Below are 23,705 nucleotides of genomic sequence, written 5' to 3'. Positions count from 1 at the left end.
GGTTACTGTTTGGAGATAACAAAACCTTAAGTTTTTAGTTACAAAGTTAGTTGCTGTCTACTTATAGGTAGTTATATTTTGTCATGTTGGTTTGTATGAAAGTCATACTGTATTTTCAATGTTTACCAGTGTTGTTTACTTATCTCGCTGCTGCCTAACTCTATAACTATTTTGGGTGCCAAAGGCCAACTTTAGTGTGCTAAAGGTATTGAAACCTGTCTGCCTCATGCACCGAGCATTCAGATGTCAAGTTTTGTCATATTGTTCCAACAAACTGTGCTTTCTTGTATGTTTTGCTGTCATATTTCAGTCATAACATATTTATGTATCAGTTTTTCAAGTACGTTTTAGTGCCTTCCCAAATATAGCACTTATTTAGGTGTGGAACTTTAGCTAGACATGAATATAAAAGTAATTCTACGTTCTATGGGAAATAAAATGCCTGTTGACACTTTGATTTAAAATTTTCCACACCACCTCATATGGGATAGTAACCGTTACAGCTCTTAATCATGATTGCTTGGACAAGTAATTAAGAAGGCCATTTTCAGGTTCCTAGGAACCTTTCTTGGCTTCAGTTCTGCTTGGTGCCTGAAACTGTGTTCATCAATTATTTAGAACAAAACTATGAACGCATAAAGGCTGTCCTGCCATCAAAGTATACCAGTTGTAACAAGAATACAATAAACAAAGCTCTTATATTGTTTGCTAGCATGTTTTAATATGTCATACTTTCTTCATGACTCCACACACAGCACTGAGCACACAAAAATGGCTTCAAGTTCACACAGATGACATTTTCAAACAGTACAGCATAATACTGAGTTTTGGTCCAAGTGTCAAAATTGGCAAACAAAGCTTCTCAGAAGCTGCGTATGAGGTTGTCTTTCTTACAGTACAAACAGAAATGATATGGTCAAGTTGGTACCCAACATACAACAGATACTCCTCCAGCAAAAGTTACAAGACCCTGCAACACAAGAGGTTCCATTAAACCCACAACAGAACCTGTAACAAGATCATTTGATACATCGCACCCTACTATGGGGATCATGAGTAGTTCACCCCCTTTGGAGCCAGCTTTTGTCTTAGTTAAACCCATAGTAACATATCCAGTTCCAGATCTAAGTTACAGTATCCAAGAGAACTGAACAAAGGACCAACACACAATGTGTTGACCTAATGACGTGAGAAGCTGTTTCGTGTTTATGGCACAACAATGGTTTAGAAATTGTCAGGCATTATTCAAAAGAGCCTGTCCACAATCAGATACTCTTGTTCACATAGAATGTACCTTTAAGTGACTTTCACAAAAACTAGAGACATTAGATTTTTTTCACATTTACAACAGTAAATACTAGTAGCAAAACTTTAATGGCAAAAAATGCCATGTAATACAGGTACATGTACTATCCCTGAATAGTTAATATGCAGCAGCATATAGACAGCCCTAGTTTAAAAACACCTGCATTAAAAGGCAGGATTGGTCCCACAGCAGTACAATCATCAGCAAGTAAACTGCAACATTTAGTTCTAAAAATATGCAAGATATAGCTGATAACATCTGTCTAAAAACATCTAACCTTGAGAATGAAGTATCCTATGGCTATATCTTTGCTTGAGGCTATGTAATAAATAATAGATGAGCTTACACAATTAGAGGACAAAAGCGACATCCCAATTTTTGGCGTAACAGCAGGACTACATCAAGCTGTGAGAAACAGTAACCATGGAAACATAATCATCTGCTGTGTTGCCAGGATATCAGCACTCAATGTGATGGCAAACATTTCGGCAGAAGCCAAAAGGTCGCTATGTCAACAGTCTTACAATAGAACCAATTGATCCATATGGTGTTATGATACCCACTTTTTGTATCAAAAACAAATGTCCAACCCATGTGCAAAATGTATAAACTTGTGGTGCATTGTGTATAAAAGTAGACCATGCATGATAGCTTTTGGTTAAAATCAAAGAACAATATTTTCATACTTAATGGTGATGTTTGCAATTGGTCTTTGTTCTTTTAACCTTGAGAACTTGGAAACTATGAAATGTCACATACAAGTCCTTAGTGGGTATTGAAATGTTAAGTAAAATAGAATCAATGGGATATGTTACAACTTGTGATATGTATGTTTAGAATGTCTCTTGCCTGAAACTGACAAACACAGCAGCTGACAGTGAAAACCTCAGCATGACTATTACCTATAGTAAATCACTTTATATCTCTAAAGACAAAAACAATGTCTTGTACCGACAATAAAACACTGAAAGAAGACAATATCAAATCACCTTCAGTTGATATTATCTGATCGTGTATATTTTTAGTAATTTTACCACACACTTTTTCCATTCAATTCAAGGGATAAAAACTGTTCATGTACTGTACATTCAACCAGCCTATAACAGTATAAGAAGTCTAGTCAGATTCTGTATTATGAACAGCAGTCAGAGTATTGTCACCAGTCCCTCCCACTTGGTCCACTGCGAGCGTCTCCACCTCGGACCTGTCCGCCTGTTTGGCCAGCCTGATCTGCCTCCGCAAAAATGTCATCCTATTGCTGGCATCTGCCTCAGACTCCTCGCTTTCATCCCCAGTGGGGGGCAGGATGGGGGGCAGAACAGCCGGCGCAGGTTTGATGCTGACCTCTCTGTCCCTGGTGACCTTCTGGCTTTCGAGGAATGGTGCCGGGTCGAGAACTTTGCTGCCACTTGGAGTTCTTGGTCTCATAGGCGGAGTCGGCAGTCTGCGACCGGATGCTGTGCGTACATTTGCACTACCGTCTCTGGAATCAGGGGGGCTGGGGTGGATGGCACGGATTGGTCCAGCGACGGGCATGTTTGTAACACCCCTTCTGTACATTTTACGTGATGAACTGGACTTTTCTCTGCTACTTGGTGGTGTTGGGCTCATGCCTTCAGGCAGAGCCTCTGCACCCTCCCGGCTTTTCCTCAAGTTCTTTCCAACTTTCACTTGGTGTAACTGGGTTGTAAGATAAGCTATCGTAGCTGACTTGGAGTCAAGTTCATTCGATAGCTGTGCCATCTTGGTGCTCTTGAGTTTGAGTTCATCTTTGAATTTCTTCTCTTGTGCCCTCAGCTGTTGTTCTAGCATCTCGATTCTCTTGTCTTTCTTCTCGGCCTGTTCCTGTACTTCCTTCCAGTCGTCGTCCTTCTGTTTCAGTTCCTTCTCCAGTCCCACGCTTTTCTTACGAAAGTAGTCCTCGTCAGGAGTGGAGGTGGTCTCCATGGCGAGTTGGAATGTCAGCTCCGCACATTTTTTCTGGAGTTTGTGCATCTCCTCGTGAAGACCCTTCAGAGTTTTGGCATGATCCTGCTGCATGAACAGGATGGAGCCCTGGGCGCTGCGCAGCTTATCCTGAAGTTGAGTGAGGGTTGCCATCCTGAAGTGGGACTAACCTGGCTCGACTTAATCCACCCCTCAGGGCTTGAGAATTTAGGTTTCACCAAAGATCCTTGCAGAACTTTCCTGATCCTGTATTCCCCAATACAGCACCCTCCTTTCAACAGATCACCTGCAACCAAACATAACAGTTAATGTTATAGATGTTAAATCTCTTTAATCTCTAGTTTGTGCAACAGTTGAGAGAGAACTCCTACAGCTGGGAAACTGGGTCACCCGAAAGTATGTGCCGTTGCCATACTGCACTGAGCTGAGCTGGGCACTGGCAGGTGCACTAGATCACACACACACGTTCACTTCTCCCTTGGATACCGGGAAAGTTGTCCAACATTACACCGTAGCGGGGATCCCTACTGTTTAAACTATCGACACGGTGGTCCTGAACTTTCCTACCTTCCGCTGAAGATCGAAAATCCTCGCACCACGGCGCTGGTTCATGGCGGCAGGAGTCGATTTGTCGGCACCATTTGTTACTATTTGGTCCCCCCTGTAGCGAAAACAACTCCGACCTAAAATATGCAGCCTCGTTCTGGAGAACAAAGGTCACCCTGGTTCACAGCCTCGTTTTCATCAAAGGTGACGTAATGATCCTGTGGGCATGACGTATTTACAATCTTAGTGCGCACGCGCAATTAAGCCCAGGCGCCATTTTGGATTTTATTGGGATTTCCTCCACAGGTAAAGATGTTGAGCTGAGGTGTTCGTACATTTCTGTACACTATGACGAAATTTGGTATCTGACGACATTTTCTTTAGTTTCCTACGACACAAAAGGCTCTTTTAGTGTGATAAAATGGCACTGAACGCCACAGTGTCGCCAAACAACGCCTCGGGAACTCCTTCGATGGTGAGCGGACTGACAAGCACGGTAGCGACGACACTTGCCGTCGCCAATAGCACGCACATCCCGCCCAAGTTGAACCCCATCTTCCTGCAGACGAGAGCGGCCCAAGCTGTTTCAGGCGTGTTCGTCTGGTTGGCCGTCCTCCTAACCGGACATCAGGTTTGTAAGAACACTATATCTAATATTGAAAAGATGCCAGATGTTCTGTTCCATCCAACATAACGGCCTTTGTGTATTTTTGTGCAAATGAGCAGATGTCAAACGTTTCTATGGTGTTGTGTGAAAGGTTTCTGAACAGGTTCAGCTGCAGTCGATGGCAGAGTTTCCATATGTTACCATGTAGCACTTGGTCCTGTCTTTGCTATATGATTACACAGTTCGTTAACACAACCAGTGCGGCGTGTGAAAGGTTATCACAATATTGTTGAACAGCCTTCCTGTTCCTGTTAGTATTAGTATAACTGTCGTGCTAAGGCTAAGCAAAACCCTCGGTTGTTTTTCAAGAGAAGGTGAGAGTTCTTTTCACAGACAGCTGTGTTAGCTGTCACTGTGTTAGTGAGTGTTAAATGATTTGACATGTCAACACTATTTGTCAGCAAATCTCATCAAAGCCAGTTAACACCTTCAAATTGATTGAGATGAGATGGTTTGGGGAGATACAAAGTTTGGATGATTTAATCCTTTTTCCTGATCATCACAGGGTTCATCAGAACACCTGACAAGACCAAACTGCGACTGTTCAAAGTTCACTCACGATGGCGTGAACTGCAGCATTGTGCCGCATAATGAAAGCGTTAATTCTGTTCACGAGATGGTTCCCTATCTTTGAATCTCATCTTTACAACTATCTGTTCAGCTGTCAGGATCTCTATAGTTTAACAATTCATCTTTGGGTCTATCAGACTGCTCTCCTGTCCCCTGGGATTTCCTGACAGCAAGGTGTTAAGTCCAGGTGCAAATCTGCATACAAATTACAATTGATAGAACAATCGTAGGCTTACAGTGATTGGATAGAAACACATGTTATACAGTCCCTGAACAAGTGCCCATTTTATCAGACTCTCAGAGATTCCTTCAAAAGTCTGTGGACTTACAGTTGAAATATGAACCCTGTAGTGTTTCAGCACAGGTTGCTCATAACTTTTTTTAAGCCTTTGGAATCTGATGGAATGTTGACACAATTAATTATCCATCATGAATAAAGATGCGTTGACATGGGGTACACGTCACATGCTGGTGTCAGCATGCCTTTTCATCGATGTCCTTTTCCAGCCAGGATGTAGACACAAACCATGCCAATGCTGTGTTATTTTTATGAGTCATGATGGGCACAAAGCCCAGTGTGTCAATAATCCGATATTGCTATTGCTTTCTATCTATCCAGAAATAGCTTTGGTTTGGGGTTGCTGGAACAGTGGTGGTGAATTGTACTCACGCTTTCTATTAGCACGGAGGTTCTATATAAAACCTCACTGCTATTAGTATTAGCAAGACACAGTTATATCATCTTTAACTGCTATTTGTTCAGCAGTAAATGTTTTCTTTTCACAGCAAAGCTTTTGATCATCATCAAAGCCTTTGAAGTTTATCTTATCTTTGATCTTTGTTTTCCTTAAATGGATGGTTACATTTGATGACAATCAAGACTGATGATCAAAGATGCTTCTACTGGTATCTAATTAGGATTTATTTCCAGGCAAGGTGATTAAGTTTGGGTTAACCAACAGAAGTGCTAACTCCATTACAATAAGTTTTTGTGTTGTGGTTCCAACTGGACCATCAATCATGGGTTAGAACAGCTGATATGTGTTTCTGTGTGTGTAAGGAGGATATGCATATGGATATTACCTGTGTAGATTTGTGTAGTGTGTCTAAGAAAATTATGCAGAACAAGGGGTAGTTCAAAAGATTTTGGCATATTATGATTTCAGGTAGTTTTGGCCAGGGCAAACTGAGATAATAGATACAATCCATCTTCATTTCCAAGTGCAGGGATCTCCCCAGAAATATATAGCAGGATGGGGGGAGGGTGCCAGGCACAGGATACGTGTCGCGAGGGGGTAGATCTGGAGGGGGCGCACAACTTTCAAAAGAAGAGCGGATGTTGCCTTTTGCCTTTTTCAGACATAATGGCAGTTATTTTCTGCAACTTCAGCTTTACACCTGAAATTTCTAGTTTTGAGCAAAATTACAGGCTTTGCTGGGTAAAAATTGGAAAAAATGCCCTAACTTTGAAAATGAACAGGATGGAGCTGGGATGAGAACAGGATGGAGGAGCGCCACTGTACCATTCTTTAGGGAGATCCCTGCAAGTGTTCACTGCAAACAACTACATGGGCATGTAATGACCATGTATGATGTAGTTTGTATTTCCAGTTGTTATAACTTATAGCTTATAAACTTGAGAATATTCAGAGGTATTAGCTCACATACATACATATTCCTGTTGCGGTTTTCGTGAGTTTAGGGCGAGTGTGTGTGTGTTTGTTTATGGGTGTGTGTCTGTGTGTGGTTGAACTTGAACAGGATATGTCAAATGTAAGTAAATTGGATACAGGGTCCTCAGTGACTATATACATGCAGCTACATGCCAAACAGATCTTCCCAAATCTGTACTATTACTGCATGTCATCAGTAGGCAGGGCTCGAAATAGTGGGTGCATGTGCACCCAGTGCACCCAAAATTGAAGCTGTGCACCTAATTTTTGACTGTGGGTGCACTGGTGCACCTATATATTTTTGTAGCCTATAGGGTTAAGGTACTATTGTACACTAGTATACAGAATATTCTTGAAATGTAAGTATAAAAAACAGCATGATAACTTTTTGCTGTACTTTATTTAATGTATTATTTGTTTGAAATTTTAAAGTTAGCTATAGAATTATAGATTGAAGTTCTTAAGAGAGGCAGCAGCGTTAAACTTTGTAATTATGTTCTGAAGAACATTCAACTTTATTTTATGTGGTGCACCCAAAATTCTTTCTGTGCACCCAATTTTTTTAGTTGGGTGCACCAGTGCACCTATTCCCAAAGATGAATTTCGAGCCCTGGTAGGGATAGCCCCCCTGATTTGTGTAGATTATGTCATGCATATTCATTGTTGCCAGGATGCAGGGCATCCCTTAGCCCACCTGTTTGAGGCAGAGAAACACTGCTCATGGTCAGCACTGTTGTAAAAATTTTAGATGGCTTGCTTTTCTGCATCAGCTGACAACTGCCACTGCATCAATCTGTCTCTTGTTTTACGTGCACATGGGCATGTACAACTGTGAAGTAAGGAATTCGACCTTGACTTCCAGCAGCAGATACATTTATCACTAGGCTGGGCCACATCCTTTATTTATTGTTATTAGTGTGGTTGGAACCAGGGTGAGACTGAGGTGAAATATTTAACACTCAGAAAGGTCTACCATTATTCACACTCACAGCAGTGTGAGCTGAGGTCAAACTGGGAAGGTTAGCAGCAAAGCTGTTGGCTGGTATTGTTATTTTATACCCAAACACAATTTTGTTATGTGACCCCTGGTGACTGCTCTTGACACAAATCTGTGGTGACCTTGTGGTTGTGTCTCCTTTTGGCTCTGCACTGTTTTGGCACCAGCATGTCCTTCCATCATTGACTGCTATAACTGCTGTTTGGTCCCTCAAACATTACTTCAACAAGTTTATTCCAAGCAGAAATAGACAGCCAATACTAGATTCTTTCCCTCCAAAACAGTCATTTTTCCAGGTTCATCTTTGACCTTTCTTTCTGATATTTCTGTATGTCATTTCCTGCAACTTCAGCTTTGCATCTTGTCTACAAATTAGTACAATTAATGAAATCTCGAGTTTTGAGCAAAATTACAGGCTTTGCTGGGGAAATATTGGAAGAAATACCCTAACTTTGAAAATCAACAGGATGGAGCTAGGATTAAAACAGGATGGAGGAGTGTCACTGTTCCACTCTTTAGGGAGATCCCTGTGTTGTAAGTTATTAGAATGAACACAGCCACCGTGACCTCGGTAATTCCTTGTCTCCAGCAGAATGAGTTGATCTGAGCCATGAAAGTGCCTGGAGCAGTGGTTGTCAGCACCACTGTGGTACAACATGCCTGTTATCACACTCTGTCTCAGTGCCAGGATGTCTGGCAATCGCTGCATGCCTGACAATGATGAGACTGTAAACATAAGCCCCGATGTGATGCTCACAAATTGTGACACGTTGATCCGCAAGATTGCCAGCAAAGTGATGGCATATGTAGCATGGTAATACATTTGGTGCTGTTTGATAATGCCCGCAAGCATGGCTATATGTTTATTTGCCTCTTGGGGATGCAGCACTGTTCATTGAGGATGTACAAATGCAGCTAGCTTACCCAGGATGACAACTTATCAGATATTGATGAATGAATTTAAGATGCATGAAATAAATCCAGAAGCAATATCAGCAAGTAAGCATTTCTATTTTTACACCGTTACCGGGTATTCTGACAGGCAAATTGAACTTTGAGTGGTAACTAGTGAATAAGTCTGGCATGTATGCATCAATAACCTTACATTACAGCTTGGTTATTCATCACTATTACTCCAGAAAGGCTCTGCAATCAAAGGTTTGTGCATGCAGACAGACTGATCTCAGTTATTCATTGTTTGTTTAAGCCATAAGCCATACATCTGGCTTAATTTGAACTTTAAGCCTGTGTGAAGGAATACAATAGCCATAATGTCATCATTAATGAATAATTTTATTTCTTTGTAATAGTGTGTATTTGCATAATGTCGCATTGTTTGGTTTCTTAACGGTTCACCTTATTGTTTACTGTTTACATTGGCCATTTACAATTGTAAGGAGTTCCAAAAGGTTGGCCATTATGTAGAAAAGAGGCTATTTCTTTTCACTATATCTGAAGATCAATACTTTGCGGCAATGATTGCAGCAGGACTGATAGGCCTTGGCTGCCCTGTTATCTGCAGGGACATGATTGCTTGATTTGGCATCATTCCATTTCATTACTGATATTCTTTTCATCAGCTGAGGTTGCCTGCTGCCGCCATTATGTTTTGGTCGTCAGGCCGGACGCGTGGGCATTGATCAAAGCAGAGGAAGGCAATTGTACCCATAATTCGTGAAATCCAAGAGCGCCGTGCCGGTATAAACCTGTTATGATTCGGCATTTCATCTAGAATCCTCCACATTTGCAGTATGCTGGTACATGTAATTTGTTGGTGTCACAGTTAGGGTAATGTAGGACTCACCTAGCTTAGGTTATGAATAGGGAGATCACAAGAAGACTAAGTGCCACCTGCTGTATAACAAATCTCCATGGTAATATGAGAATAAGATATACGCAACGGGGTTCATCTAAATCAGGAAAGAGGGGCGCTGTGCCCTCTTGTTTCAGCCCAGCTCCCCCTTGTCAAATTCAGATTTTAGCTTAATATGAGCATACAGCCTTCACTCAGCAATAGATTCATCCATAGATACATAGAATTAACTCCGTCGCATGTGTGTGCTCTCTCTTGTTTAATTTTTCTAGAAAAACCCCTGGATAAATATACATACTTCTAAAAACAGAAAAATTAATGAAAACAAAATGATTTTTGTTGCCAATGCAGTGATCATGAGTACATGACAGAGTGGGTTCATCTTTGGAATAGCTAACTGCTTTTCCAGGTAGAATATAGTCATCTTTCTTCTGTGTTAATTCATATAAAGATGTGCTCTAGCCAGAACAGTACATGTTGATGAGTTTTGTTTAAGTTGGCGATAGACTAGGTTTTTTCATCAGTTAATAACTTGAATATTTTCCTGCATTTGGCCATACCATTGTATTTGAATTATTTCCATACTTCTTGGGCATTTTATTGATGTAAAATTTACCCAAGAGGCAAAGATGAAAACAAATATAGCTGGGCGGAAAAATGTTAATTTGACTTTCTTCACTCTCTATAACTCATTAACATACACCAAGGCATAAACCTGTCTCTCAAAAAAGTCTCATGCTCTGTTTTTATGTTGTTCTAAGTACATTGTTGAGTATTATTGTTTTTGAAATCGAAAAAACCAACAAATTACATTAGTGTGGCCTAAGCCACAGGAATTTGATTAGCATGGTATTTCTTGACTCCACCCTTGTAATCACTTCACCAACAAAAACTGTAACCCTACCCCTTCAATCCTTTTATTGTATGCCCCACAGTGTGGATCCTGTGTAAACCACAACCAACCAAAATGTCATAGGAGATGTTGTGGTTGAACGAAATTCTATAAATACACAGCCCAGCATAGAGCTATAATTTTGTACTTTTCCATAAGATATTTCAAAACAATGTATTACGAAGGTTATAAATTTCATAGCTAGGTAGTCAAGTTTATTTGATTTTGATTTCTTCTGTAATGTGTAGTAAAATTAGTTATATTTGATTAATTCAGATTTCAATCTTTTCTGGCACAAGATTATCCATATAAAGAAGGTATCATCTCCAACTGCCGATAATCAGTTAGCAAATCCATCCAGGGTGCAGATGTGTGAAGAGAGAAAACAATACAGTGAATACAGCACAGGACATTTTAGTGGATCTGCTATACATGTATAGGGGTGAAGATATACAGTATATCATGTTTATCACCCTAGCAGGGTTTGCACTCACCCAGTGCTGTATACATTCCATTTTATGTACAGTAGCATGTTATTTGCATAGCCACTCTGCTTCATGACATGACATTAGCACTACAGGTTATATATTAAAAGGCAATACATAATGTTCAGTGCTGTAGGATATGACATTCATATTCTAAAAGTAATAGAGGTACTATGGCATTCTTCCAATATAGTCATGACAGACCATGTAAAAAATAGAGCTAGCTTATAGTCTTAAATTTAGATCATATCTTAGGAATTTTTGGCACAAGTAATTGAAGCTGAAAGGAATGGACCATTCTGTTATATATTGCACCATGTGTGATTATGCCTACAAGACATCGTATTCATAAAAATTCATATTGTGAATCTTAGAATTTTTGCGTTGATTTTATTTTTGTGGGGACCTCTCCACTGTGAATACATGGCGCCGCAAATATGCATTTCTAACGTATCTGTATTACTACAACTGTACTTCAGAATTGTTTCACCTGCAAACTTAAAACGCTGCAAAAACCTCCTTTCCCCTTCAACCGTGGAAACAAGTCCTAGTGAAAATAAATTGATTTACACTACTACAATAACATGGATATAGTGTGTTCCATTGTTGCTCTTGTAAAACAATCGCAATTGTTGATTCTTCAGCGGTAGTGCAAAGAATATCCCAATCTACTGAGGTCAGGTTTTGGAGGTCTGTGCTAATCTGTATTGTCATGTGTGACTCGCCGTGCCTGTTCCAAGTCAGGGAATCTACCGATTGATCTTTCTGAAAATCAATGGGTCCGTCCTCCGTAAAAGTCAACTGTAATGGGGAAAATGTCCAATGAAAAAGGATTGGTCGATCTTTTATACACTGAAATGAGCCATGACCATCAATAATATACAGTTCAGGCTGGAGATGAAAAAATTATCAATACGTATACATGTACTCCATATTCTGTACGTAGAAATTTCTCTATGGTGTATCCTCCTATATTTACTCATCCCTCGAGAAAGGGCAACTCGATATTGTTGTGATCAAAAGTAAACAGCCACTTAAAAAGCCAGATAAGGCCACACCAACTTGATTTCTTGGTCAACAGATTTTTTTTTAAATTTTAGCCAAAAAAATCATGAAAACAGAAGGCTGGAGTGAAAACTTGCACCTGACCCTGTTCGCTCCCTGAAATTGTGTACACCAAAGTACAAACTTTCCTCTGAGATTCTGTTTTCCTGTTGATTTTCCAATCTAGCATTTTTTTTAAATTCCGTTAACCAAGAAATTAAAATGGTGTGGCCTAACATGCTGAATTTGTGAACTTGTAGAACAGAAAAGGGGAAAAAACAATTCGGTGTCAGAGCTAACAAGTAGATTGCTATTGACCGTGCAGGCCGTGCGGGGATGGGATGTGATGGTGAAATTGGTGATGTGGGTAATTGTCCTGAAAGATATTGGGACAGTGGCGGCCCACGCTTGATGGCCTGTGTTATTCTGGGCTGCCCATCGGACCACGTCCAAGCGAAGATCAATGTCCTGCTGCACGGAATGCTTACGTATGCTGCTCAATATTTTGTTCCATACAAATATGATTACAATTTACAAATGCAGAGAGGAACTCCAAAAATAGTTTCTCAAGCAACTGGATAAAATTTGAAACAGTCAGACATTTCAGACAGCATGCGCTGTCTTTCGTCAGTGACTAACGATAGAACTGGAAAACCAGATTTATGCCAAAACTCTGAATAGATATGTTAATGAGGTTAAGACAATTTAGGATGTTTTGACGTAGTCTTCAAAAGAAGATCAATTCAACGCAAGGTTTATGCTGATAGTTCAATTAGCTACTGTTGTGTTGCAGAGAGGAACGGTGGGAGATTTACTGACATTACCAATACCCAGATACCCAAATTAAAACTGTTATAATCTTGTTTTCCTGTCATAATCTTGTCAATTTTTGCTGCTGGCAGTTTTAGCCCTTTGCTGTTTAAAGTTGACTATCTTTGTGCTTATGAACTTTTGTGAAACAGCAAGTTACGACGATTTAAGATACCTGAAGTGAAAGTTACCATCTGACTGATGCACCTAACCTTGGACAGACACCAAGTAGAGGTCAGCTGAGGCTACGTGATTGACAGATCAATGTGTCTCAGTCTGGTGGTTTTGTCATAAGAGGCAATCTTACCTTTTTCCACACCATGCAATATGTTCAATACATGTATGTAGAGTAGCTATATGTCAAGAGTATTTCATCCCAACCACTACGTTTTGAGCCATATTGATTCGTTTCATTACATTGGTTTCAATTGTTTTCCAAAACTGTCCAATATTCTGGAGCATGAGATGATTCTGTAGACTGATCTGTGACATTGTTTCCTCCTGCTGCAGGTCTACTGCCACCTCCGTTATTACAACAACCCCACAGAGCAGAAATGGATCGTGCGGATATTGTTCATCGTGCCCATCTACGCCTTCGACTCCTGGCTGAGCTTGCTATTCTTCAACCAGGACAGTTACTACGTCTACTTTGACAGCATCAGAGATTGTTATGAGGGTGAGTAAGGTTGACATTCACACAAGTCACAACAGTTAACGTTTATCATGGCAGTTAAGGAATTTTTGTTATGTCTTTTTCTGCATGTCAATTGATAAATGTTTGCTGCAAGTGAACTACTTTTGCATGACATTTGCCCCTGTAATGATATCAGTCACATTTCACATTATCATATACTGACATTATTAAGATGATCCAAGTAAGCAAGGAATGTCCTTTGAGTTTGATTTTCTTAGTGCTCAGACTTACACCTTGACTGGCTTGAGTACAGAAGCAGACTTGAAATGTGTCAGTTTAAGAGATGAAAGCTGTGTCTGATTGATGGATTTTGCCCAAAGTTACGAACAAGACAGAAACCTTTGAAAGTCCACCAAAATAGGTTCATTTTTGGAGCACTTAGTAGAATGCTGCAGATAGTTGATGATAAAGCATCCACAAAATTGTGGACTTCCGTGCTTTCATATTTAGAATACATGATAGAATGTCTGTATGTTGAAAAAAGGCCATCATGCAGCTTAAAGGATTTACCAGTATATCCTGTGATACCCTACATCCGTGTATAGGGGTCACCTTCTCAGTCTGTTTCTTTTCATAGTAACACCATCTGCAAAGAAATGCATTGATTTTGTCAATGCTAGATACGTATCCTGAGGCACAGCATACAATTACGCCCGCACAGGCTGCAGTGTGTGTCTGCAGTGTAACCTGGTTTTGTAGCATGAAAAGGAAATTGTCTGGCTCCCACAGGTACATGCTCATCAGGTTTGGGCGGAAGTATCGTGTGACGATTCCTGTAGGAAATCCACCATTGGTTTCTTTCAGAATAAAGACAAGATTCTTTGCATGAAAAGAAATTACTGTACTCATTAGATGTACACATGTGGTGGTATCACACGGGTAATTGGCTCCTTTGCCCAGGGACATGATTACGTCTTTGGCTCCAGGCTGTCTCAACATTTGAAATTTGTATTTTTCCCGGTTTTCTTTTAGCAGTCATTGCATGATCACTTTAGCTGTGGACGATTTAGAGTTTACCTGTTGCAAAGACCTTACAAATGCTGGTTCAGCTGTCCAATCCACCCTCCACTTGGACATACTTTCACCCAAGGACCTGTTTGTGACTGGTACTGGTTTATACATAGGAGCAGTGCTGAGTTTGTGTATGACATGTTGATACGCCCTTGAGGAATGGCACAGGTACAGGGCCATGGCAGGAAAGAGAAATCAACTTGCCAGGATTAACATGTTGCCCCATCTTGCCCACTAGACTCCACAGAACTAAGGCGCAGTTTACATTACGTTTTTCGCGTCAGCGGCGAAATTTCCCGCTGTCGGGAGGCCGCTGTCGCGACGTCTCTAGACACACCGCCCGGAAATCTGACAGACACCTGCGGTGCTTGCATTTCGCCATCTTGTAGAAAGTATCGGGCGTAAGCATAACAAAAGCAAGAAACAAAATTGTATGATTGTACAACGGTAGACGGCGTCTCCCCGCCCGTATTAAACTACAATGCAAAGCCTTGTTTATGTGTAGATATTCCATGCTCATCACTCGTAAATGTGGGGAGGGGGGCACAAGTACGATAAATATATCCGCGGGGAAATGAATGCACGGCACAAAAGTCGCCGCGGATCCCGCGAATCTCTCTCTCTATATATATACCGGGGATCTAAGTAGACTTACAGTATGCTAATCAACGCGTGCTTTATGCTAATCGCCGAAACCCTGACTCCCGCTGACGCGAGCCCGACGTATTCTCTTTAGACGGAGTTTGAAGTTGACGGGGACTCCCGCTATGCTGACGGGCGACGGCTTTGAAGCTGACGGGAGAAAATTTGTTGACAGCGGGACTACGTCGACGGGAATTGTCTTTACACGGGGTTCCCGCTGTCGCCAGTGGCGCTGACGGCAAAAGTATAATGTAAAGAGAGCCTAATTGGCCCCTGTTCCGTGGAGGTCAGGCAGGGAGCTCCCACACTTGAGTGCACTATTGATTGTGAGGGGCTAACATGGGAGAATAAAACCCTGCTGCAGTTGTATGGGGAACAGGTCAACTCAAGTCCTTTGAAGACAAAAACGATTTATGAGCACCAATGCAATGAAAATTGAACAGCTAGTCATCATCTGTTTGCAAATGGAAACCATTGTATCAATCTCAAGCAGTCCGGATTAATTTTCATGCACAGAATTTTAACCTTCTCCCTGCTACTTGACTCCATAATCAATGCAAAGTTGGCACCAAAAGGCTATCTTGTCAGGGATATGGTTAAAGTAGGTAAAAAGCAATATCCCTGACGACAAGATATCATTTTATATGTGGGTAATTCCCTAAGTCTAAAGGAACACTCTTTCAAAATTCAAAATGTCTCTAAATCTATAGATTTTTTACAGCAACCATGTTCTAACACCTATAGATATTTGTGATATTCTCAATCTTTTCAGATTTAGGCTGGCATTTAGCACTTCCACAGGTAATAGATACAATATTTTGTACCATTTTGCACCTTCCAATGTTATGGGGATAGAAAATCAAAAGCTTAACATGCACTGTACACCCCAAACTGTCTGGAGGTTCCTTTTGCAGACATAGGCTATACTGTAATTCTTTTTCCCCCAACCGCTATATTTTCCTGCCGCTATATTAAAGTGATTTACAGTAACCGTAACTCTCCTTTTGTTTTCCCCAGCTTTTGTGATCTACAACTTCCTGAGCCTGTGTTACGAGTACCTGGGAGGAGAGAGCCAGATCATGTCAGAGATACGGGGAAAGCCTATAGAGTAAGTACACTTAGAGATGATTTGTAAGTACATATAGCTTGTTTCCATTAAGGTCTCATTCCTGTATTACTCCGAGTGGGTACCCTAAAAGAGTCCGTTGCCCCAAAAAATGAACGGCTGCATGTACGTGTGTCTATATCGGTGTAAAAATTCCTTTCATCTAGCCCAGCCGATATCAAGCGTCAAACTGATGAAAGCTTGTTTGTAACTGAAGAAATTAGCAGGCAAAGTTCGGCAGCCGCGCGCGAGGTCGGAAGTACACAGCCCAGGCATTGTGTGTGAATCGGTCCGGCACTTACAACTGAAAAGTGGCTTTTTGGAGGTGTAGCCAAGTGCAGATTGTAATTGCTATCAAAAGAGATTGTATGTAGTGAAAATGTTTTTGCATAATCTAGGGTACATGTTCTCAACATGGAATGAAAAACATTGGCACATTTCCTATAGCTTCATTACGAACGCGCCCATGTAAAACACGTTTTATAACATGTAAGCCTATGGGGCGAAAAAACTCATGAATGAGACCTTAAGCTAGGAGCCTGAGCTGTACAATATGGTCGTACAAGATAGGAGGCAGTGTTGTTGACCATATGTCATGGTTGTAATATTGCAATCTTGTAGGTGGCAATGTGTGTGCTGTTATTGTATCCAGAGCACTAGTGGTCTTGAAATTGTACCATATTGTAGCTCCTGAATGACTGGACATCATCCGATGAGAAATGGCAGTAGGAAGATAGTGCAAACAATTTTACCACATAGCGTGTTCTAATCAGATTGCAATTGCCAAGGAGGGTAATATTCTATGTAACATACTGTGAATCATTTCATCAGGCACCTCCGTTTTGTAGTGGCGCTGGTTCCTGCATCAAAATACAAATTTCATTGGATGGATCTTAGAATATTAACCCTTGATATTTTCATCAGTCAGTATAACCTAATACACACACACTGAAAATACATTTAAGATTCCGGGTCAGAGTTCATATCTGACCAGGGATAGGGTCATGACACAGTAATCTGCCGGAAGTGCGTGGTCGTCACCCTGATTTCTGCCCCCTATTGCTTGGTGATCGTTTTAGCTGTGCATAGATTTTTTGTATCTCCTGAAAAGCCCGTGAGTTGTAGTCTTTTTGGGCATGGTGAAGTTGGTTCGCCATCAAAGCCTTTTTGTATTAGTCTGCGGCAACGATGATGCGTTTTTTTGCCTGATGACCCAAATCTAACAATTCATAACATGATTATAGTAGTAAGTGATAGCAATATGACAACAAATCAGACAATGATGATAATAGCGAAATGCTAACAAAATTATAATTGATTTCATACAAAAATTGTATATTAATTCATAGCGTATACTAGTGTTGTTTTGAAATTGGGTACCAATGCAAAGTTGCACGGTTGAACCCACATCTTACATGCCCCCTAACTGTCTCCTCAGGTCCAGTTTTTTCTACTGCACATGTTGCCTGGCAGGCAGACAGTACACCATTGGGTTCCTGCGCTTCTGTAAACAGGTGAGAACAGGCTGCTGTATGATGTCATCAGTAATGTGCTTACCACAACTTCTGCCTAACCAGTACTAGTATTTTGAAAGGGGATGCCACTGTATTTTAACCCCCACCCTTTCTTTACAAACAGAAATTTTGCTGCAGAGTCTACTAAATTGTCAGTGCATCATGATGTGAAGTTTTTTCTCTTTCATTGCTCGTGTGCTTTTGAGAAAAAAGAAGTAGTAGTTGTGTGAATTTACAAAACATGCTAACCATCATACATAGCTGGCCACCTACCTCTAAATTAAAGCTATAGAAGTTGTGCTTGCATATGATCTGTAGTGTCCCACATGTTTCCACACTAATGTTTGTCCGTCCACATGTGTGTCCCTACAGGCTGCCCTGCAGTTCTGCATCGTGAAGCCTGTCATGGCTATCCTCACCATCATACTACAGTCATTCGGCCTCTACCAGGACGGAAATTTCTCGTAAGTTCTCACACAAATGACTATAGCTGCCATTGTAACAGTGTTTTTACATCGGTGCTGTGTTTTGTGGTGTTGTGTTGTGTGGTGTTGTGTTGTGGCATTGTGTGGCACAATCGGTAAGGTGTTTTGCCCACAACCGAGAGGTTGCGGGTTCAAACCCACCGATATGCCCTGATGTTGTGCCCTCGGGAAAGGCACTTTACACAACTTTTCTCACTTCACTCAAGTGTAAATGAGTACCTAGCCTCGGTTTGGGACGTCCCTCGGATAAGACGTTAAATGGAGGTCCCGTGTTTGAGGAGAGCCATACCTCGAGCACGTCAAAGATCCCACCACACTTATCAAAAGCAGAGGTTCTTCCCGGTGTGAGTGTTTCCTAACCATGCAGTTCAATTCCTGCACCTGGGGGAATTGTCGTATTGAGGTCACCTTGGCGCCAAAATGGCAGCCTACAGACCCTTGCGATTCAGCCCCGTCGGGTAGTAGTCGGTCAACCCAATAACACCCCCCTCAGTGTCGTACGACAGCGTCCTGTCAGGTAATAACTGACAGCCCAGCTGCTAAGCTGAGGACTGGGGCTATGCATAGAAAAAAGAATGTGGTGTTGCGTTGTGTGGTAATTCATTAAAATGATGACGGTATTGGTTGACATCACTTAAAACACATTGTTGATGATTTTTATACTTGAAATCATCATAATGAAATCAATTTTTGAAAGTTATTGTAATTTCAAAGATATTGTTGAATTCTATAGTATAGTATGATAAGATCTTGATCTGTTCCTCCAGGCCGACCAGTGGGTACCTGTACATCACCATCATCTACAACATCTCCATCAGTCTGGCGCTGTACGCTCTCTTCCTCTTCTACTTCGCCACCAAGGACCTGCTGGCCATGTACGACCCACTGCTCAAGTTCTTCACCATCAAGGCCGTCATCTTCCTCTCCTTCTGGCAATGTAAGTTACTGTTGGCTAGTTAATAGCTCTTAGACCCCGTTCACACTCATTTTTTTCAACTGCGATTGAAGTATAATCGCGATTGTTCGATCCAATTGTTTTCCCGCGCGATGCGAACTATGACCCCACGTACCCCGGAACCAGCCGAAATCCCCGCCGATCGCGATGGAATGAATCGTAGTTGTGTTCACACTCAAAATTTGATAGGATTGGATTGGATTGATCCTCCCCAAACTACCTCAGGAGGTGGATACAAAACAATCGCGATCGGATCAATCCAATCGCGATCGGGAGCGTTCACACTGAAAAAATCAATCGCGATCGGATCGATTCAATCGCGATTTTAAAAAATGAGTGTGAACGAGGTCTTAGTTTACCACAAGGGAGTGGAGTGCTGTTTTTGGCTTGTCTGTGTTTCTGTGGTGCAGTTTCTGTATGTTCTGCCAGATGGCGCTTATCGTCTGCGCAAGCTGCCTGATACTAGTATATAAAATGCTAATTTCTGTACAGTTAGGGAAGCTTGTGAACATTACAGTTGAGAGTGAGAATCATCTGATGGATGTAGTTGCCTAACTTTGCATGACACTACAGTATTAAGACAATCTGTTAGTACAGGCCTAATGGTAAAGTTATTGAAAATGGGACACAACCATGGAAACGGTACACATATATCAAAAGGAGATGACATGTCTCCAGTTTATATTTTAGGAGACCTTGTTTTTATTTGCTGGGAACCTGGACGTACCTTTTTCATTCCTTCATAGAAAATCTGTCAATTAAGTGTATACTTCATTTTCTAAAGACCAATGTTTGAGATTCTACCCTTGTGTGGCAGCCAAGTGATACATTTAAGGAATAGAAGACACCAGAGCACTGCTACTTATGCCTGAAGGACATCCTGCATATATATCTGTATATCATATTTTTTTATGATAATGTATCTTGAAGTAACAGAAATGAACAAAAGGAACGGACACAGACTATGAACCAGCTTTCGCCCTACTATATGTTGTATGTTGTAGCAATTGTATATTGTTGTACCATAAATATGTTATGATATATGTTGATAGTGTTATTAGGACTCAAATGACTGTATCTCTGCTATATTGTATCTGGCCCTTACCTCTTCCCTCAATAAAAAGCGGCCTGTGTGCCGATTTGAGCTTATCATGAATAAACAAAGGTTCAAACAAACAAACAAAGAGGTATGTATCTATGTATAAATCAATTTGCCATTTGAAATTTATGAGTATGTTTTGCTTGTACAGCTGTCCTGCTGGCCATCTTTGAGACTGTGGACATCATCAGCCCCATCTACTCGGAGAACGGGAAGGAGCGCATCGGGACTGGCACCGTGGCCGCGGGGTGGCAGAGCTTCTTCATCTGCATCGAGATGTTCTTTGCCGCCATCGCACTGCGATATGCCTTCCCTCACAATGTGAGTAGCTTGCTTGGGGATGTGACATAGTGTTTGCTTTTTTGTACTAGTCCAGTTACATCTCATTTTTTCCTCGAAACATTACAACAGCTTTTATCCCAATACATATCTATGACAAGGAAAGCAATGGTTCTGATTATGCAGGTGCAAGTTTTTTTGCCTCCAGCATGGGAAGTAAATGAAACAAGAACATGCGCTCTTCCGTTTGTTGGAATTCAGGATGAGCCCATTTTTTAGTATAGCTGGCTAGCTGCTAGCCTGAACCCAATCAAGCTCCTGTAACGGCTTGCTGCCCTGTAAGCACATAGCCGCCCAAGAGGGGAGGGGACAGAAATCCCCGGACAGCTGGAGTTTGCGTTATACAGACTAGCTAGCTGCGGATTGAAGTAAATGAAACAAGAACGTGCTGCCCTCTGTTTGTGGGAAATCAGGAGGAAGCCTAGTCTTACTACTGGCTAGCTGTGGATTGTTGTTTTTATGATTTTTAAAAGATCTACCCTTCATAATGTCATAAACTCCAGTCAAGCTGACACGAGTACAAATGTGCACGTCTGTACTCTGCAGGTGTACACAGATGACCAGCACGACCTTGAGCGCCGGGAGCCCATGAAGAGTATCTCCAGCAGTCTGCGCGACACCATGAACCCCAACGACGTGATCCAGGACACCGTGCACAACTTCTCCCCGGCCTACCAGCAGTACACGCAGCAGAGCACCTCCGACAAGGAGCTGGAAAAGCCCCGAAACGGCGGCCACTTCGGGCGCACGACATCCACCAACGAGAAGACAATGCTGCTCAGTTCGGACGACGAGTTGTAGACGCTCCGATGCCTGAGCGCCGCTGCAATGCCTTCCCTGTTGTATCTTGATAAGGAGGTGTCCTTGTATGACAAACGCAACGCTGCAGTCGGGATGTTGTATGGTTCTTTTAGGAGGTACTTTTCATGGGCCAATGGAAATTTCAAGCCTACATGTAATTCTGCTGATTTGCTCCTCCCATTGTTGTAAGAGAGATGTTGATATCCAGAACATGGGTAAAGGTGGCTGTAAGGAACATATAACATGTAACATCAGTAGGAATTAAGAACGAAGATGAACATTTTCATACAAGATATATACATGTATATGCTAAATCACTGTTTAAAAAAGATGGTATTCTTTATAGGAGAAAATTTTGTTGCAAAAAAAATTATGGTCCAATGATTGTTTCAATGCTTTTAGGGTGTGATAGACATTATCAGAGGCTCAATGAATATTGCAGTATCGCTGGAAGTAAAATGTATGAAACCCACCTGTTTGCCAGTTTGGGAGTTGGTGGTTAACCTTCCCCGTGCTAAGGTAGCCTTTCAGCTACACGTTTGTACTCGTTAAGGGAAAAGGGGACAGGGACTAGGTGACATGCCACACATGGAAAGTGAGAAATGTGTTAGGCTCATATTTTCCTTAGGGGTAGTCTCACATGTTCATCTCTTTTCCAAAGTCAATTGGTCAAGCCTTGGGCTCGGATGTCTCAAACCAAACAGAAACCGTTTGAGACATGTTGACATTATGTAGCATTTGGCAAACATTGTCAGGTCAGGGGATATTTTCACTTTGGCTTTATCAGTACAGTAAAAAGGTGTAGTGCTTTACAAACCATGGCCAGGTCCTTCTCTTTGTCTTGTGACAACGGCTGGTAGTAATCAGAAAGGGATTTTTTAGAATACCTCTTAGTCTTAGTTAAGTACCAAAAATTCTTAAGAGCTAGAACATGCTCAAATAGGTCGCTAACATTGCTTTCTTTGTGGTAGGGTCTGTCATAGACTTGTGTCATAGAAGTATGAAGTGCTGGGAATGTTTGATAATGGCCAGTGGGAATGTGCTATGTCCCTGGGTACAGGGGTGTGCCGGCGTTGAGTGCAGCTATGTTTGATCTAATGTGCTTGGATGTAGTTATGAAGGTACAGTAGGATTTTAGTGGGATCAATTTGCTCGTGCGTTGAAACTGTTGTTTTAAATCTTATGTGTAAGTAAAGGAATCTTTTTAAGTGTTAGAAACTCAGCCTAAGTAATGTTAGAGGTTAGTTTGCTTGTTGTGAAGTACTGAGTGCAGTTGACATTGAAATACAGGACCACAACTAACATTCCTTAACTTTGACAATATCTTTACCTCAACCTCGCACTAAGCCAGTGGAAATGTATTGCTGCAGGACAACGGTTAATTTTTGTTTAGAAATAGTGTAGTAATCACATAGATCTTACCCCTTTTTCTTATTATGATGTTTTATGCTTTCATCATTTCATAATGTACCACATGTACATGTAGTAGGTCAGTTTGCTTCGGAGATTGTACTGTGGAAAACACTAGTGATAACAGCATTTTGGAAGTCAGGAAATATACCAGTGCAAGTTAAGGCAACCCAGTCATGTTCATAGAAAGTAACATGTAGTGACGGATTCTAAGGGACTTCTGTAACGTTCAGCTAGTTTTGACTACTTATTTTGAGTGAAAATCAAACCTAAGAAATGTAAAAGGTCTCATTGAGATTCAGCTGGACGAATTAAAACTGACTGCTAAAATGTTCTGCCATTGGTATTTTGTGCCTAGGCATTACAATGTATATTCAAGCAAAGTGTTGTTAGTAAGTTGAGAACTAAATGCCTATTTCTTGATATGGCATCATTATAGTAGCAAGCTCCAATTGACGTATGTTGTATAACATAAAATCGTACCATCCTGGGGCACTATTCCCACATGTATAGTGAGTACACAACTGTGTGCTCCCTTCTTTCGATAAACATATCCCTGATCCCTCACTGTACTTAATGTATGCAGTGTAGAATGTAAACTTGTACATACATGTAGTTAGTTGTTGCACTTTTTGCAGACTGTATTTTCTCCCTTGTATAGATGTAAGCAGCTGTTGGAGCTCTCCTTTCTCTTACAAAGACCAAATGTACCACTCCTATATGATGTATGAACCAACATTAACACAAGATGATGCGCTGTATACAGACCTTATGATCTGATTCAGTCCCACCGAGTTCTGTGTAAATGTTATATCCTTGACTGGCATCAAGCCTTTACTATTGTATCAGTGCTGAAGATGGGACTCTAGTGATGTAAACTGTTTTGTTTGTAGGGTACTT

The 23,705-nt window shown here is 41.2% G+C and overlaps 2 protein-coding genes across 2 annotated transcripts; one reads left to right on the top strand and one right to left on the bottom strand.

Annotated features, from left to right (window-relative positions):
* Window positions 1–696: 696 nt before the first annotated feature.
* On the bottom strand, window positions 697–3,966 carry LOC136440359 (coiled-coil domain-containing protein 92-like). The gene is made up of 2 exons (XM_066436367.1): window positions 3,821–3,966; window positions 697–3,539 (listed from the first exon to the last, which is right to left on the bottom strand). The coding sequence occupies exon 2, from the start codon at window positions 3,404–3,406 to the stop codon at window positions 2,423–2,425; it is 984 nt and encodes a 327-aa protein (XP_066292464.1). The 5' UTR covers window positions 3,407–3,539; window positions 3,821–3,966; the 3' UTR covers window positions 697–2,422.
* A 78-nt stretch (window positions 3,967–4,044) lies between these two features.
* LOC136440358 (transmembrane protein 184B-like) lies at window positions 4,045–23,489 on the top strand. The gene is made up of 8 exons (XM_066436366.1): window positions 4,045–4,430; window positions 13,261–13,426; window positions 16,115–16,205; window positions 17,641–17,716; window positions 18,089–18,180; window positions 18,969–19,138; window positions 20,407–20,576; window positions 21,141–23,489. The coding sequence occupies exons 1-8, from the start codon at window positions 4,221–4,223 to the stop codon at window positions 21,393–21,395; spliced, it is 1,230 nt and encodes a 409-aa protein (XP_066292463.1). The 5' UTR covers window positions 4,045–4,220; the 3' UTR covers window positions 21,396–23,489.
* The last annotated feature ends 216 nt before the right edge of the window (window positions 23,490–23,705 follow it).

The sequence above is a fragment of the Branchiostoma lanceolatum genome, chromosome 8, assembly GCF_035083965.1.
Source record: "Branchiostoma lanceolatum isolate klBraLanc5 chromosome 8, klBraLanc5.hap2, whole genome shotgun sequence".
Taxonomy (NCBI): Eukaryota; Metazoa; Chordata; class Leptocardii; order Amphioxiformes; family Branchiostomatidae; genus Branchiostoma; species Branchiostoma lanceolatum.
This window is presented reverse-complemented; position numbering and strand designations above follow the sequence as displayed.

What these genes read in the sequence shown, in the direction of transcription:
- LOC136440359 (XM_066436367.1), bottom strand. Translation starts at nt 3,406, where the DNA reads ATGGCAACCCTCACTCAACTTCAGGATAAGCTGCGCAGCGCCCAGGGC.
- LOC136440358 (XM_066436366.1), top strand. Translation starts at nt 4,221, where the DNA reads ATGGCACTGAACGCCACAGTGTCGCCAAACAACGCCTCGGGAACTCCT. An exon ending in CTTCCTCTCCTTCTGGCAAT is followed by an intron (nt 19,139 to 20,406) that starts GTAAGTTACTGT and finishes TTGCTTGTACAG; the next exon opens with CTGTCCTGCTGGCCATCTTT. An exon ending in GATATGCCTTCCCTCACAAT is followed by an intron (nt 20,577 to 21,140) that starts GTGAGTAGCTTG and finishes TGTACTCTGCAG; the next exon opens with GTGTACACAGATGACCAGCA.